This window comes from Bubalus bubalis, chromosome 3 (genome assembly GCF_019923935.1).
Source record: "Bubalus bubalis isolate 160015118507 breed Murrah chromosome 3, NDDB_SH_1, whole genome shotgun sequence".
In the NCBI taxonomy this organism is placed as follows: domain Eukaryota; kingdom Metazoa; phylum Chordata; class Mammalia; order Artiodactyla; family Bovidae; genus Bubalus; species Bubalus bubalis.
Window position 1 is genome coordinate 50,570,135 of NC_059159.1, and position 14,257 is coordinate 50,584,391.

Sequence of the window (14,257 nt, forward strand, 5' to 3'; positions counted from 1 at the left end):
AAATAAGCAAAAGGCTCATTTTATACAAATGCTGAAACTGTTCCAGAACTAAGCTTAATGGGGGTCACTCATTCTTTGAGATTACTGTATGAGACACTACACAGACACCGTTCCATGAAAAAACACCAGAGATCAAAGACAGAAGTACTTAATTCCTTATAGTACTTTAAAACTTACACTATGTTATATGTACTAATCAATACTCACGTGCTAAAGTACTTCTCACTTAAAATAAGCCTAGGTCAGTAAATAATAGAATAAATGAAGCTCACCACCATCATCACTAAAAGCATTTATAAAATTCTTTTTGTGTTTAATACTGTGGTAGAATGTACACACAAGAATGTGTAAGCTGCAAAGAAATTGAAATTTGAAACTATCACTGTAGATTTTACAATTTAAAATTAAGATCGTTCTTGTAAAACAATTACTTTAGTTTTTCTAGCCAGTGATAATTTTTAACACATAGTCCAAAGGACAGAGACTCCTGAAATAGTTTTGGGTAAAATGAAATTTACAAAATATTCACATATAAACAACGCTCCAGGGAGTTCCATTTTCACATTAGCTGTAGAAAGCCTGAAAGAGTGTCACTCCTAACCAAAAAACAAGAAAAAACCGTTTAACTATCATCTTATATTTCTTGAGCATATCAGAGAGCTGAGCTAACAGGGAAACCTGTATTTGACATTTCAAGAAGGACAGATTCCTCCACAACAACAGGGGGAAGAGGCAACTACTATGCAAGAAAGTAAGACAAAAAATAGGCTAAAATTTTAACGAAAGTGCCATTAATTTCCTATTTCTATAGAGTTGGCTATCCTGGCCATTTCATGCAAATGGAACAAAAAATTATGTGGTCTTTGTGTTTGGCATCTTTGACTTGGAATGTTTTAAAGGTTTATCCATGAATGTAACAGAAAACTTCACTCCTTTTTTATTAACAATATTCCTTTCTACAGATATACCACATTTTGTTCTATTGATGGACATTTGACTTGTACATTGAAAACTATAAAACATCACTGAAATAAATTAAAAACCTAAATCAATAGAAAGGCATTCTAATTTCATGAATCAGAAGATTTAACATATTGTTAAAATGGCTGTACTCGAGTCAATGCAACCCTTATCAAAATCTCAGCAGCCTCTTTTGCAGAAATTGAAAAGCTGATACTAAAATTCATATGTAAATGCAAGGGACCCAGAACAGATACAACTTGAAAAAGAATAAAGCTGAGGAGATGACACTTTCTGATTTAAAAACTTGCTACAAAGCTAGCGTAATCGAGATAATGCAATATTGATGCAAGGACAGACAGAAATCAATGGAATAGAACTGAGAATTCAGAAATAAAACCGTATGCTTATGGTCAACTGATTTTCAACAACAGTGATAAGAAAATTCAATGGGAAAGAATAATCTTTTCAACAAACAGTGCTACAACTGTAACTGACGGGAAGAAACTTTGACTCCATACTGAATCCATTCCTTTAACTCTCACCCTTGTGCTCTGCTGCCTCTGCTTAGTCATGCAGGCTCTGCACCTTTTCTAAAAGAATGTTATAGCCTGAAACATACAGGAGAGCCCATTCTCAAGGCTCACTCATATAGAGATAAAAAGTAGAATGGAGAATAATTGTTATCTCATAGGAGGTCTAGGAACATTGTGATCAGACCTGCCTGGACAGCTGTAAGAACAAAGGTACCGAAAAGTTTGCAACAACCTGCCACACCCTCTCTCCCCTTTTAGTATAAAAGCCTAACTTCTAATTCAGGTATAAGGCGGCTCTCTGGGACACTAGTTGACCATCTATCTTCCTGATCTGCTGGCTTTTCGAAAAAGTCGCTATTTCTGGCACCAACAACAAACACATCTCTTCATTTACTGACCTGTAATGCAATGAGCAATAGGAGCTTGGACTGGGTAACAGGACAACTAAAAAGCTATTTGCAAAAGAACGAAGTTGGACTCGTCGCACCATCCACAAAAATTAGCACAAAACAGACGAGACCTAAAAGTAAAAGCTAAAATTGTTACAGGGAAACAGAAGAGTAAATCTTTGTGACCTTAGTATCCCAGACGAAACAAGGAATGAAAGGAAGAATGGGTAAGCCCATCAAGAGAGTGAATTACGTGACGAGTGAATATTTTTGCAAACCATGTATCTTATAAGGGACCAGGATCTAGAATACATAAAGAACTCTTACAACTCAAGTATTAAAAAGACAAATAACCCAATTAAAAACTGGACAAGGACCTGAATGGACATCTATTTATAAATATGTAGATGGACACATGTAAATCTTTATACATGATCCAAAGAAATAAATCAGATATTCTAACTTTCCTTGGCACCACGAATTTACAGTCTGACAATTTCGACCTAAGGAAGAAGCTGAAGAAAAAGAAAGGCTTAAGTTAGTATATATTTGAATTTGGAAGAATGTTGTTTTAATTACTATGGATTCAGTTTAAATCCCTTCCTCTAATTGGCAACTTATATTAATTTGTTAAATTGCTGCTGCTGCTAAGTCGCTTCAATCATGTCCGACTCTGTGCGACCCCACAGACGGCAGCCCACCAGGCTCCCACATCCCTGGGATTCTCCAGGCAAGAGCACTGGAGTGGGTTGCCATTTCCTTCTCCAATGCAGGAAAGTGAAAAGTGAAAGTGAAGTCACTCAGTCGTGTCTGACTCTTAGCGACCCCATGGACTGCAGCCTACCAGGCTCCTCCATCCATGGGATTTTCCAGGCAAGAGTACTGGAGTGGGGTGCCATTGCCCTCTCCGTGTTAAATTGCTAATTATATCCTAAAATGAGAAATTCTAAATTCCAAATTTTTATATTAGCATTTAAGACAAAACAGGAGGATTTTGTTCAGTATGAACAGAATTCATACTGAAAAAAAGGTCCCAATAAACAGTATTAGGAAAAAATTGTCATAAATCCAAAATAAAGACAGCAAGAAAGTACATAATAATTCTACACAAGAATACATGATAAAATTAATACACCATATATCCCCACCAAGAAAAAAAGTAAAACACACATAAAAAAGCAGTAAGTGTACTTTCTATATTATAAACCATAAACTCAAAAGCACATAGCACAGGTTAGAAATTGCAACTGTCACTAATTGGGACAGTGAATTAAGGTTTGTGAAATACACTAAGCTTAAAATTCTTCCTATAATTTTCAGTTTTATTAATTGTATTCTCATTTCACCTTTCAAATGACATATTACATAACTGTATATATACTTTATTCACTGTATAAGGCAGTGAATTTAATGTTAGAAAGGGAATATTTATACCAACTTAGCTCACTGTATCTCTACCTAAAAATTTTTCACGGAATCTAAATAAGACTTTACAAGTTTCATATACAAAATAATTTTACAGAATTAATTTAATTAGGTCTTACTATATGGAAAGGTTTAAAACTCAAAGTTTATAAAAACACTCCCAACATAAAAAGGACATGTCAGAGTGACAAAGTTCATAAGAATAAGAAGCCAGTCATATAAATGGTCCCATGATTATGATCTGCGGCTCTTAAAGATTGGAAGTACACAGAAGCAGAGCTGCACGCCTGCAGTTCTCCCATTTGGCCTCTAACAACACAGCCATATTGATATCTAAAACAACACCTATTTACCTACTCAGCAAGAAAAATAACTGTAGGGAAGATTAAATTGGTCAAGACCAGGAGAACCCTCAAGAATTCAGACTGGTGGATAACTATCTCAAAGGAAAACTTAGAGCATGAAGATTACCTCGGCAACTTTTGGAGGCACTCCATCTCCAAGCACTTCCCTGATGAAGCAGTGCTGGCCCATGTAATACGAGAGTCCACAAGTCCTCTTGAAGGCATCTTTCAGTCGTTTCAGCTCGACATCTGTAACTGCAATTCAGAAACAGAAGACAGGTAAGAAACCTGAGGAGAAAAGATGTCTCTCAAAATCTTTACTTTTTTTTCAACCCATTTCCTAACAAAAACTAGCAAATACTACTTCTCTTCCCAAATAAGTAAAATAAATCCAAAGATATTTTTTATAATTCTAATATTTTCAAATTTAATCTTAAAAATAAATATGAAAATTCTTGACCCACTATCTTCAATTGGCAGAACATTAAATTATGCATACAAATTCTAGGCAGGGGTAAAGAAGAGGTAACAATTAGCAGGTAAGCTGAATGGCATTAGGCTCTGACATTAATACCTTTTCAGCAGCAATGTACTCCTCTGGAATAAAAATTATATTATTTGTACTCTTTGAGCACCTATTTATCCATGCTCCCAAGTTTAGCTTAAACTGTATCATCCTCAACAAAGAAAGTAACCTATAAATAGATGATTCTAATAAACTATAATTTTTAGACATCCACTAACAAAAAAATTACTGAGCCATTACTTTATTTTAGGCATTGAAGCCTTTCACTGAATAGAACAATCTCTGGCTACAAGGAGAGAAAACTATTCTTTAGTACTATGCGGTCAGTGAAGGTACACAAATGGTGCCTCTAGCCCGTGCTAGAGAAGAAAGATAAGACTTCTGGATGGAAGGCTGGATGGAAATTTAAAGGCTAACCCAAGAGAAATGGACAAGGGCATGCCAGGCAGATATGATAGTTTGTTTCAAAGTATACAGAGCAGGATGTATAAAGTTACCAGAACAAAATGAACAAGGCTGGGAGTAGTAAAAGATAAACCTAAGGCAGTCATTGACCAAGTCATAGCAATTCTGTTCTGACACAGTAAGGAAGGGATTCAGTCAGACACAATTCAGGTATGAACTCCAGGCAGATAGGAAACAGAACACAGTCAGATAAAATTCAGGTAGTTTACCAGTTCTGTGGTAAGCAAAATGTGGAAGCAAAAGGTGGACTGCTACTATGAGAAGAAAAAGGAGGAGCTATTGGGAACTATTTAGAAGAAAAGTCAACAGAATTTGAAACTTAACTGAAGAGTAGAAGCAATGTAGAATAACATTCAGGATTCTACCCTGAGAAACTTTGAAGGATGGTCTTAGCATATAGAAAGGGAATGTAAGAAAAAAAAGTGAGGAAGGAAAAATGATAAATAATAAATTAAATGATTAGTCATGTATGGATGTGAGAGTTGAACTGTAAAGAAAGCTGAGTGCTGAAGAATTTGTGCTTTTGAACTGTGGTGTTGGAGAAGACTCTTGAGAGTCCCCTGGACTGCAAGGAGATCCAACCAGTCCATCCTAAAGGAGATCAGTCCTGGGTGTCCACTGGAAGGACTGAAGCTGAAGCTGAAACTCCAATACTTTGGCCACCTGATGTGAAGAACTGACTCATTGGAAAAGACCCTGATGCTGGGAAAGATTGAGGGCAGGAGGAGAAGGGGATGACAGAAGATGAGGTGGTTGGATGGCATCACCGACTCAATGGACATGAGTTTGGGTGGACTCCGGGAGCTGGTGATGGACAGGGAGGCCTGGCATGCTGGGATTCATGGGGTCGCAAAGAGTCAGACACGACTAAGCGACTGAACTGAACTGAAATGATAAGGACATACTGAAAATGAGCAACCTTCAGGAAACCCACTGAGTTTTTACAATTATGAGTGTAAAGTTTAGGCAAGGTTTGATGAAAGTCATGAGCATGTAGCTGGCAATTAAAGTCATGAATAAAGAGCACAAATGACATAGAGACAAAACTGGATGAAAGCAATGCTTCCAGTACCTGCTGAGAAAGAAAAAAATATTCAAACAAGACTGACAAGGAATACTTGGGAAAAACAAAAGCAGTTTCCAAAGGTCAAGAAGAAGGGGCTGGTCTACACACTCAAGGAAGGCAGAAAGGGCCAGCAAGATAAAGACTGAAGAGTGCCTGGCACATAGTCAAGAAGTCTGTGGTAGGGAGGGAAAGTTCACAAATTCTACAACCTGTAGGTCAATGATAAAACAATAAGAACTAATACACAAATAAGCAGCTACAGAAAAGTATAACTACTAAATGCTTAATTCATTAAAAAAAAATGAATTCATAATATTAACATCCCAATTTACTGATTTTTTCCCCCTTTTTAGAATGCAAAAGTGAAAAAACAAAACAAAGATAATTTTATAAATTACAGTTATGGAGGAGAAATTCCTTCAGCTACTGGAATACTTATTTCTTCAGTATGCCTACTTTTCATTAATGGCTTTACTAACAAATTAGGATGCTCGTAGTCCAGAGGAGGAGACAAGAAAAATCAATCACTGTGAGAATCTATACACTGTTGGTTACAGATATTTGAAGGAATGCTTGGTGATATGTTTAAAAAAAGCAATGATGACTGATGACTCATGAATCTATTCACTTATAACATGAGAAGACATACACATAAACTTTTTAAAGCATTTGTAAAAGCAAACAGGGCTTCCCTGGTGGCTCAGTGGTAAAGAATCCGCCTGCCAAAGCAAGAGACGCAGGTTCAATCCCTGGGTTAGGAAGATCCGCTGGACAAGGAAATGGCAACCCATTCCAGTATTCTTGCCTGGGAAATCTCATGGACAGGGAAACTTGGTGGGCTACAGTCTATGATAGCCAAAAGAGTCAGACACGACAGAGTGACTAAACAACAACAAAAGCAGACAGACTGAATAAGCTATTGTATAGGCACAAAACAGACTATCAGACACTAAAATACTGCCAGAGATCCATACTTACTGAAAATAAACAGTATTTTTATTAAAAAATAAAATCTGACAATTCCTTGTCTCCAACCTGCAGACAAGGAATACCTAAAAGTGTTCACTATACAAGTGAAACCTTGAAAACGTTCAAAATAAAAATTTAGGCAGGATGGAAAACAAAAGAGAATCAAGCCTAGAAAATTTAAGGTAGGAAAACATAATATTAATTTAGAAAGAAGAGGCAATTTCTGGAAAAACTAGTAAGTTCAACACGTGGGATTTTTCTTTACCTCCTTTCTCTCTACAGACTTCACTAAAATTGCAGCAAGAATAAAAAAAGGACACAAACTCACAAGGACAAAGAAAACAGGAGAAAGAAGAACTGAGGAACTATGAGAGTCAATCTTTTTCTGGGGAACATTAGTGTCTGGACGAGTGGTGACTCACTTAAGCAGACCCATGAAAATTGAAACCTAAGCAATCGAAACCAACTGAGAAATGTGGACAAGAAAGTAAACTAACTTAACCTGTCTAGAGCACCCAAAAAAGGCTCCGGAATTCACTGTACTAGTTACCACACACAAAAAAGGGAGGGTAGCGGTAAAAAGCGGGATGGAAGAGAAATTGGTTGAAAGTTACAAGAGAAGTGCTTAGACTAATCTCAGGTCCTTTAAAACACAAGAGTCAGGCACCAATCTACCATCTAGCCACCGCATACCACTTTCAGATGTAGATATATATCAAGAAACCAAAGACACATTCTCTGAGACACTGAGACAGAAAGGCTCCATACTCGACCACAACAGGTTTAGCTGACAGCTACAGGAAGGACAATGAGGTATGAAAAAAGGTGAAGATTAAGTGAGCATCTGCATCGTGCTGCCCTCCCTCCCCCTGTTCTCTCCCTGGGCAGAATCAATGAGCATTCTTCTCTGAAGAGAGTAAATGATCTTAGAACAAAGACCTATTGTTACTGACATGGAGTGAGGGGGATGCCGCCATTCCCCTTTTAAAAATGGCTGGGTTCCCAAAAGGAAAATCCACAAGTCAACAAGGGATATCAGTTCAGTTCAGTTCAGTCGCTCAGTCGTGTCCGACTCTTTGCGACCCCATGAATCGCAGCACGCCAGGCCTCCCTGTCCATCACCAACTCCAGGAGTTCACTCAGACTCACATCCATCGAGTCAGTGATGCCATCCAGCAACACTGGATGCCATCTAGCAACCACAACAAGGGATATACTCAAACATATGTCTTCCAATCAATCTTTTAATGCATAAACTATTTAAAATAAAAAGTCAGTTTGATAGTCATTATACAGTTGCTTCCCTGGTGGCTCAGAGGTTAAAGCATCTGCATGGAATGCAGGAGACCCGGGTTCCATCCCTGGGATGGGAAGATTCCCTAGAGAAGGAAATGGCAACCCATTCCAGTACTCTTGCCTGGAGAATCCCATGGAGGGAGGAGCCTGGTCACAAAGAGTCGGACACGACTGAGCGACTTCACGACACGATACAGTTAAGCATATACTTAACCTTATAACCCAATTAATTCCACTCCTTGTTAATTACACAAGAAAATACTGCTCAGAAATGTACATAGGAGCTTTATTAACAATAGGAAAAAAAAACTAGAAACAATAACCCCTTGATAAAGGAACAGGTGATGAAGTAAATGCAGTATAGTCATACAATGGAATAGTATTCTGCAGTAAACATGAAGAAACTACTGATCCATGCATCAACATAAATGAATCTCAAAAACTACACTGAGCAAAATAAGCCAGACACAGAAGAGCATATACCATATGACTACATTATATATAAAAGTCACAAAACCAGTTATGGTGTCCAAGACAGTGGTTGACAGGTAGTGAAGTAGGGAGAATGTGACTGGAGTTGTAGGAAACAGACACCTGCAGAGAGACAGGAGGGAACTATTCTGAGGTGTGGAAATGTTTTATATATTTGATTGGGGTGGTGGCTACAAAAGTGAACAACTGTTCACTTACTGAATTCTTAAAATCTATGCATTTTATTGTATATAAATTATGTATCAATAGCATAGACTGAAAAAAAAAATGAACAGTCAAAGAACACCAAATATTGAGGAAGATTTCAATAAGAAAATTACCAAGACAAACAGGGGAAAAGAGGGGTAAGTAGAAATAATAATGAAGGATGAAAAAAAGTGAAAACCTTCAAATATTTTCAGAAAAGGAGAATAAGAAAATTACATCCAAATAACAATAGGGTACTATAAAAATTTAACAAGGAAAAAGTACGATGCTCTCTTGTACCTTTTCCAGAAAGTTACAGGAGACTGTCCTACAACAAAATGAGGGGGTAAACAAAGAAAAGAAGACAGATCCAGGAAACACTGACTGTAGCACTTCAGTTCAGTCACTAGTTGTGTCCGACTCTTTGTGACCCCATGGACTGCCGCACACCAGGCTTCTCTGTCCACCACCAACTCCCAGAGCTTACTCAAACTCATGTCTATCGAGTTGGTGATGCCATCCAACCATCTCATCCTCTGTCAGCCCCTTCTCCCCCGACCTTCAATTGTTCCCAGCATCAGGGTCTTTTCCAATGAGTTAGTTCTTCACATCAGGTGGCCAAAGTATTGCAGTTTCAGCTTCGGCATCAGTCCTTCCAATGACTATTCAGGACTGATTTCCTTTAGAATGGACTGGTTGGATCTCCATGCTGCCCAAGGGACTCTTAAGAGTCTTCTCTAACACCACAGTTCAAAAGCATCAATTCTTTGGCACTCAGCTTTCTTTATAGGAGTACATCAAAGCTGTATATTGTCACTCTGCTTATTTAATTTATATGCAGAATATATCATACGAAATACCAGGCTGGATGAAGCACAAACTGGAATCAAGATTGCCAGGAGAAATATCAATAACCTCAGATATGCAGATGACACCACCCTTATGGCAGAAAGCAAAGAACTAAAGAGCCTCTAGATGAAAGTAAAAGAGGAGAGTGGAAAAGTTGGCTTAAAACTCAACATTCAGAAAACTAAGGTCATGGCATTTGGTCCCAGCACTTCATGGCAAATAGATGGGGAAACAATGGAAAAAGTGAGACTTTATTTTTGGGGGCTCCAAAATCAAGGCAGATGGTGACTGCAGCCACAAAATTAAAAGATGCTTGCTCCTTGGAAGAAAAGCTATGACCAACCTAGACAGCATATTAAAAAGCAGAGACATTACTTTGCCAACAAAAGTCCATCTAGTCAAAGCTGTTTTTCCAGTAGTCACGTATGGATGTGAGAGCTGGACGGACTGCAACAGGAGAGAGGTAAAGGAAATTTCCAGGATGATTAAGGTATCTGAGGAGGACAGCTATGCAGTAAGCACAGAGAACAAGACCAGATTAGAAATGAAGAAAGGACTCCATTTCCACTCCAAAAGTGGAAAGTCTGACAGTAAACTAATGCATCTGACCACAATGATAATATCTTAAAGGGGTATTTCACCTTCAAAAAAATAAATCTTGGGACTTCCATGGTGGTCCAGTGGCTAGGACTCTTTGCTCCCAATGCAGGGGGCTCGGGGTTCAATCCCTGATCAGGGAACTGGATTCCACATGCTGCTACTGAAGAACCAGCTCAGCCAAATAAATAAATCTCAAGGACTGGTTTTACTTTAGGTTTTGCTTAATCTAAGAAACTGTAGAAACATTTCAACTACACCTATAACACTCATGAGAGTTAAGAAACCAACTAGAATCTTATTGAAAACTATAGGAACAAAACTAAAATTCTTTCTCAAACAGGAAAAGTGAAAGTGAAAGTCGCTCAAACAGCAAGTATGAATAAAAGACAAGGGAATAAGGGAGAAAGTTTGCTCTTCTCATATCAAAACAAAATTTCAAGAGAATTGAACACAAACCTCATTCAACAAAAAGCCTTGATTTCAAGACATCTCAGTTTTCAAAATACTCAATTAGTGAGAATTAGCAACTCACACTCAAACACAAGATATGGTAAGAAAAATAAAGTACTTGATAGTCACTTAATGATTAGAGCACGAAAGTATTGATAAAAGCAATTACACAGAAAAGGCAAATACTGAAGTAGAAATAAAATAAAGATTATGGTGTTTATCTCAGAAACAGAATCCCTCCAGTAAGACCCTCTGAAATGCAATCAGTCAACCAATCATTAATTAAAGGTTACTGGGCCCTTACTGATCACATGCCCAAAAACTGTGCTAGGCCATGAGGAACACAAAACTAATAAGCCAACTTTGCCTTCGAGGAACTCAGCCAAGAGACAGACTCATGAATAAGCAATGAAATACAGTAAACATAAAAGACATAGTTGTGCACAAGGAAGAACACCTAAAAACGGGAAAGAGTGCTCCCAAACTACATTACTAAGTACAACTAAGAACAAAGCAGATAGCTAGTTGTGATTCTAGTGACTATGTGCATATATATATATATTTCATATCAAGATCTCCTTATTGTGATTTCTTCTCACATTTGGGCATCCATAGCATGACATCCTCAAGACCTAGAGGACCTATAATAAACCTAATATAGCAACTTATCAATATAAACAACCTAAGCTGAAACTCCAATACTTTGGCCACCTCATGTGAAGAGTTGACTCACTGGAAAAGACCCTGATGCTGGGAGGGATTGGGGGCAGGAGAAGAAGGGGACGACAGAGGATGAGATGGCTGGATGGCATCACTGACTCGATGGACGTGAGTCTCAGTGAACTCCGGGAGTTGGTGATGGACAGGGAGGCCTGGCATGCTGCGATTCATGGGGTCGCAAAGAGTCTGACACGACTGAGTGAATGAACTGACGTGAATCACCAGTTATGTTTATAAGAGAAAATACTTGTCTTCTGAGCTAAGTAGGATTTATATGCATGCATGCTCAGTCACTCAGTCGTGTCCGACTCTTTGCGACACCATGGACTTTAACCCACCAGGTTCCTTTGCTCATGGAATTTTCCAGGCAACAATACTGGAATGGGTTGCCATTTCCTACTCCAGGAAATCTTTTCCACCTAGGGATCAAACCTGCGTCTCTTGCATCTCCTGCATTGGCAGGTGGATTCTTTACCACTGTGCCACTTGGGAATAGAGAAGTAAGATTTACAGCTTGTATCAACTGGTGTAACAGTGACTGATGTGGCTGGATCTGGTTTAAACGTAACCACAAATCTGTGTTTCCTGAACACATTCTCATCTAAGACTTTCCCACTCTCTCTCATTACTTGGTTTTCAGCACAGGATGAAAGCAACAGTATACTGTGTGAGCTAAGGGGAGGACGCTGAAGTCATCCAGGCAGTCTATATCCCAGTGACAGACTACATAGTCAGGGTGGTGGGCACTAACAAGAAACTTGTGCTTCTTTAATACTCTCCACTATTTCTGAACCGAATTTCATTTGATTCTCTCCCATCACTATCAATAAATACTGTCCAAATAAATGAACATACATGTGTAATTCCAACGCAAAAGGCCAGAAACATGAGCCATCTCCTTTGTACCTGACTATTCTCAGATTCGACACTGGGAAAAAAAGTTGTATGAATAAAATATTCTGTAGCTCCTCTGCTCTGGAACACAAGTTCAAGAATAAAAGGAATTACTGGTGGTAGTAAAGACTAATGATGCAAAGTTCAAAAACAGAAATACTGGTAATATAAATGATGAAGTGGGGCAGGTAGGGCCTGTGGAACCCTAGAAAACACATATTCCTTCCCCAGCATGAAGCTGCTACTAAGTTCCAGGCATAGGCTGCAATGTAACAATGAGGAACCCAAGAATGTAAAATTTTTGTGACATCTCTCTACTTTAAAAGTGTTAGCAGTTAATTAAAAAAAAATTAACCAATATGCAGTCTTAATATGGCCCACCAGCTGCCAAGTTTGGAAACCTCTGGTCAACTGGTTATGAGCACAAACAAAACATACATATATTTGAATCTAACACTGTCACTTACGTGTGTGTGTGTGTGTGTGTGTGTGTGTGTGTATAATAAAGACTTAAATGCAGGAAAAGAATGGATGTCCAATAATGCCAGTCTAGGAGGAGACGAGGAGATTTCCAGCAGCAATGAGAGCAGCCCTGTTCCCTTTCCACTCCTAACTCTGGAAGAAAGTTGTGACAAATGAGGTCCAGAGGGAGGAGGTAAAAGTTCAAAAAAGAACAATTTTTTTCTGCCCCTCTCCTTTTTCCTCCTTACCTGCAGACTAATATTAGTACCCCAGCAGACCCACCTAACCCTGGAACAAAGGAACGGAAGGAAAAGAAAAAGCAAGGAGGAGAAATACCAAGAAAAAGGAGGCAATTTCTGCAGGTATGACAGACAAGCATAGAGAAAGTTATTGTCATTCATTAATTGTAAAGAAGGCACCCAAGTCACCTCTTAGTATCCTCAGGGAATCAGTTCCAGGACAAGCACTGCCACTCCACTCACCAAAATCCAGGGAGGAACAAAATCTCTTATATAAAATGATGTAGTATTTGCATATGATCTAAAGAAGTCCTCCTTTAGATTTTTTTTTATACTCTGTATTTTTAAATCATCTCCATATCCTTTCTAATGGGCTGCCCTGGTGGCTCAGTGGTAAAGAATCTGCCTATCAACACAGGAAACTGAAATATCCCCTAGAGAAGGAAATGGCAAATCACTCCAGTATTCTTGCCTGGGAAATCCCATAGACAGAAGAGCCTGGCTGGTTACAGTCCATGGGGTTGCAAAGAGTTGGACACGACTTAGCAACTAAACAATTCCTCATAATACCTAATACAATGTAAATGTGAGGTAAACTGCTGCTGGGAGCCAGCACGGGAGTTCCCACCCATGACAAGGTCATGCGGGAGAGCCCTGACGGGCAAGGCGAGTCAGGGCTCAAGGGCCCCCCTGGATCTGCCTGAGCGTCTACCCCAAACCAGAATCTGTCTGTTTTACTATTTCATGACTTTCACCAACTCAGAATTCTGACATTAACGGGGGCTATCCCCAACCACCTTTCTCTGAAAAAAAATCAACTTAGAGCTCTAGTTAATAAGTCTCCTGGGCTTAATAGGAGTGTTTCAATTCAAACCCCTCTGGTGACTTTCTAGCTTGCCTGACAGGTTTGTTCGGACTCCTGCAGCTACCCATGTGATTGTTCACAGCCTCCCAACCACAAGAGGCACGGGAAGCTCAAGATATTCTAATAATGCAGAGCTTCTCAGAGAGTTAAAATTGTAAGAATAGAACTAGTAGAGGATTTCTTTGTTGAGCTAATGCTTGCTGCCAAGTTTCCATATCCCTTACCTACTGTGTCCCTGGGAGTGTATTGATTAATATAGTTGCTATATAGAAATGTAAGTAGTAGCTTTAATGTTTGTAACCTTGGACCCTTGAGTTAAGTCTTTCCTTGTTATAGCCCACCACACTTTTGCCCTATAGGAATGCAATTTTATCTAATGCTTTCGGAGGGTGGCACCTGACTTTAGAATAATCTCCTTTAAAGAAAAATAAGTTTTTCTGAAGAAAGGGTCATAAAATGTTAACAGGCCTCCTGGCCAGAAGATGATGTAAATCACCTAAAGCCTTTGCATATGATAAGTTTGC

The 14,257-nt window shown here is 38.7% G+C and overlaps 1 protein-coding gene across 1 annotated transcript in view; it reads right to left on the reverse strand.

Moving 5' to 3' along the window:
* The window catches only part of USP32 (ubiquitin specific peptidase 32), a 206,848-nt gene that overhangs the window by 138,774 nt on the left and 53,817 nt on the right, over positions 1–14,257 (reverse strand). Inside the window, exon 2 of the mRNA XM_006065464.4 lies at positions 3,782–3,909. Coding sequence (XP_006065526.2) covers positions 3,782–3,909 — 128 coding nt within the window. The remainder of the gene's footprint in view (positions 1–3,781; positions 3,910–14,257) is intronic.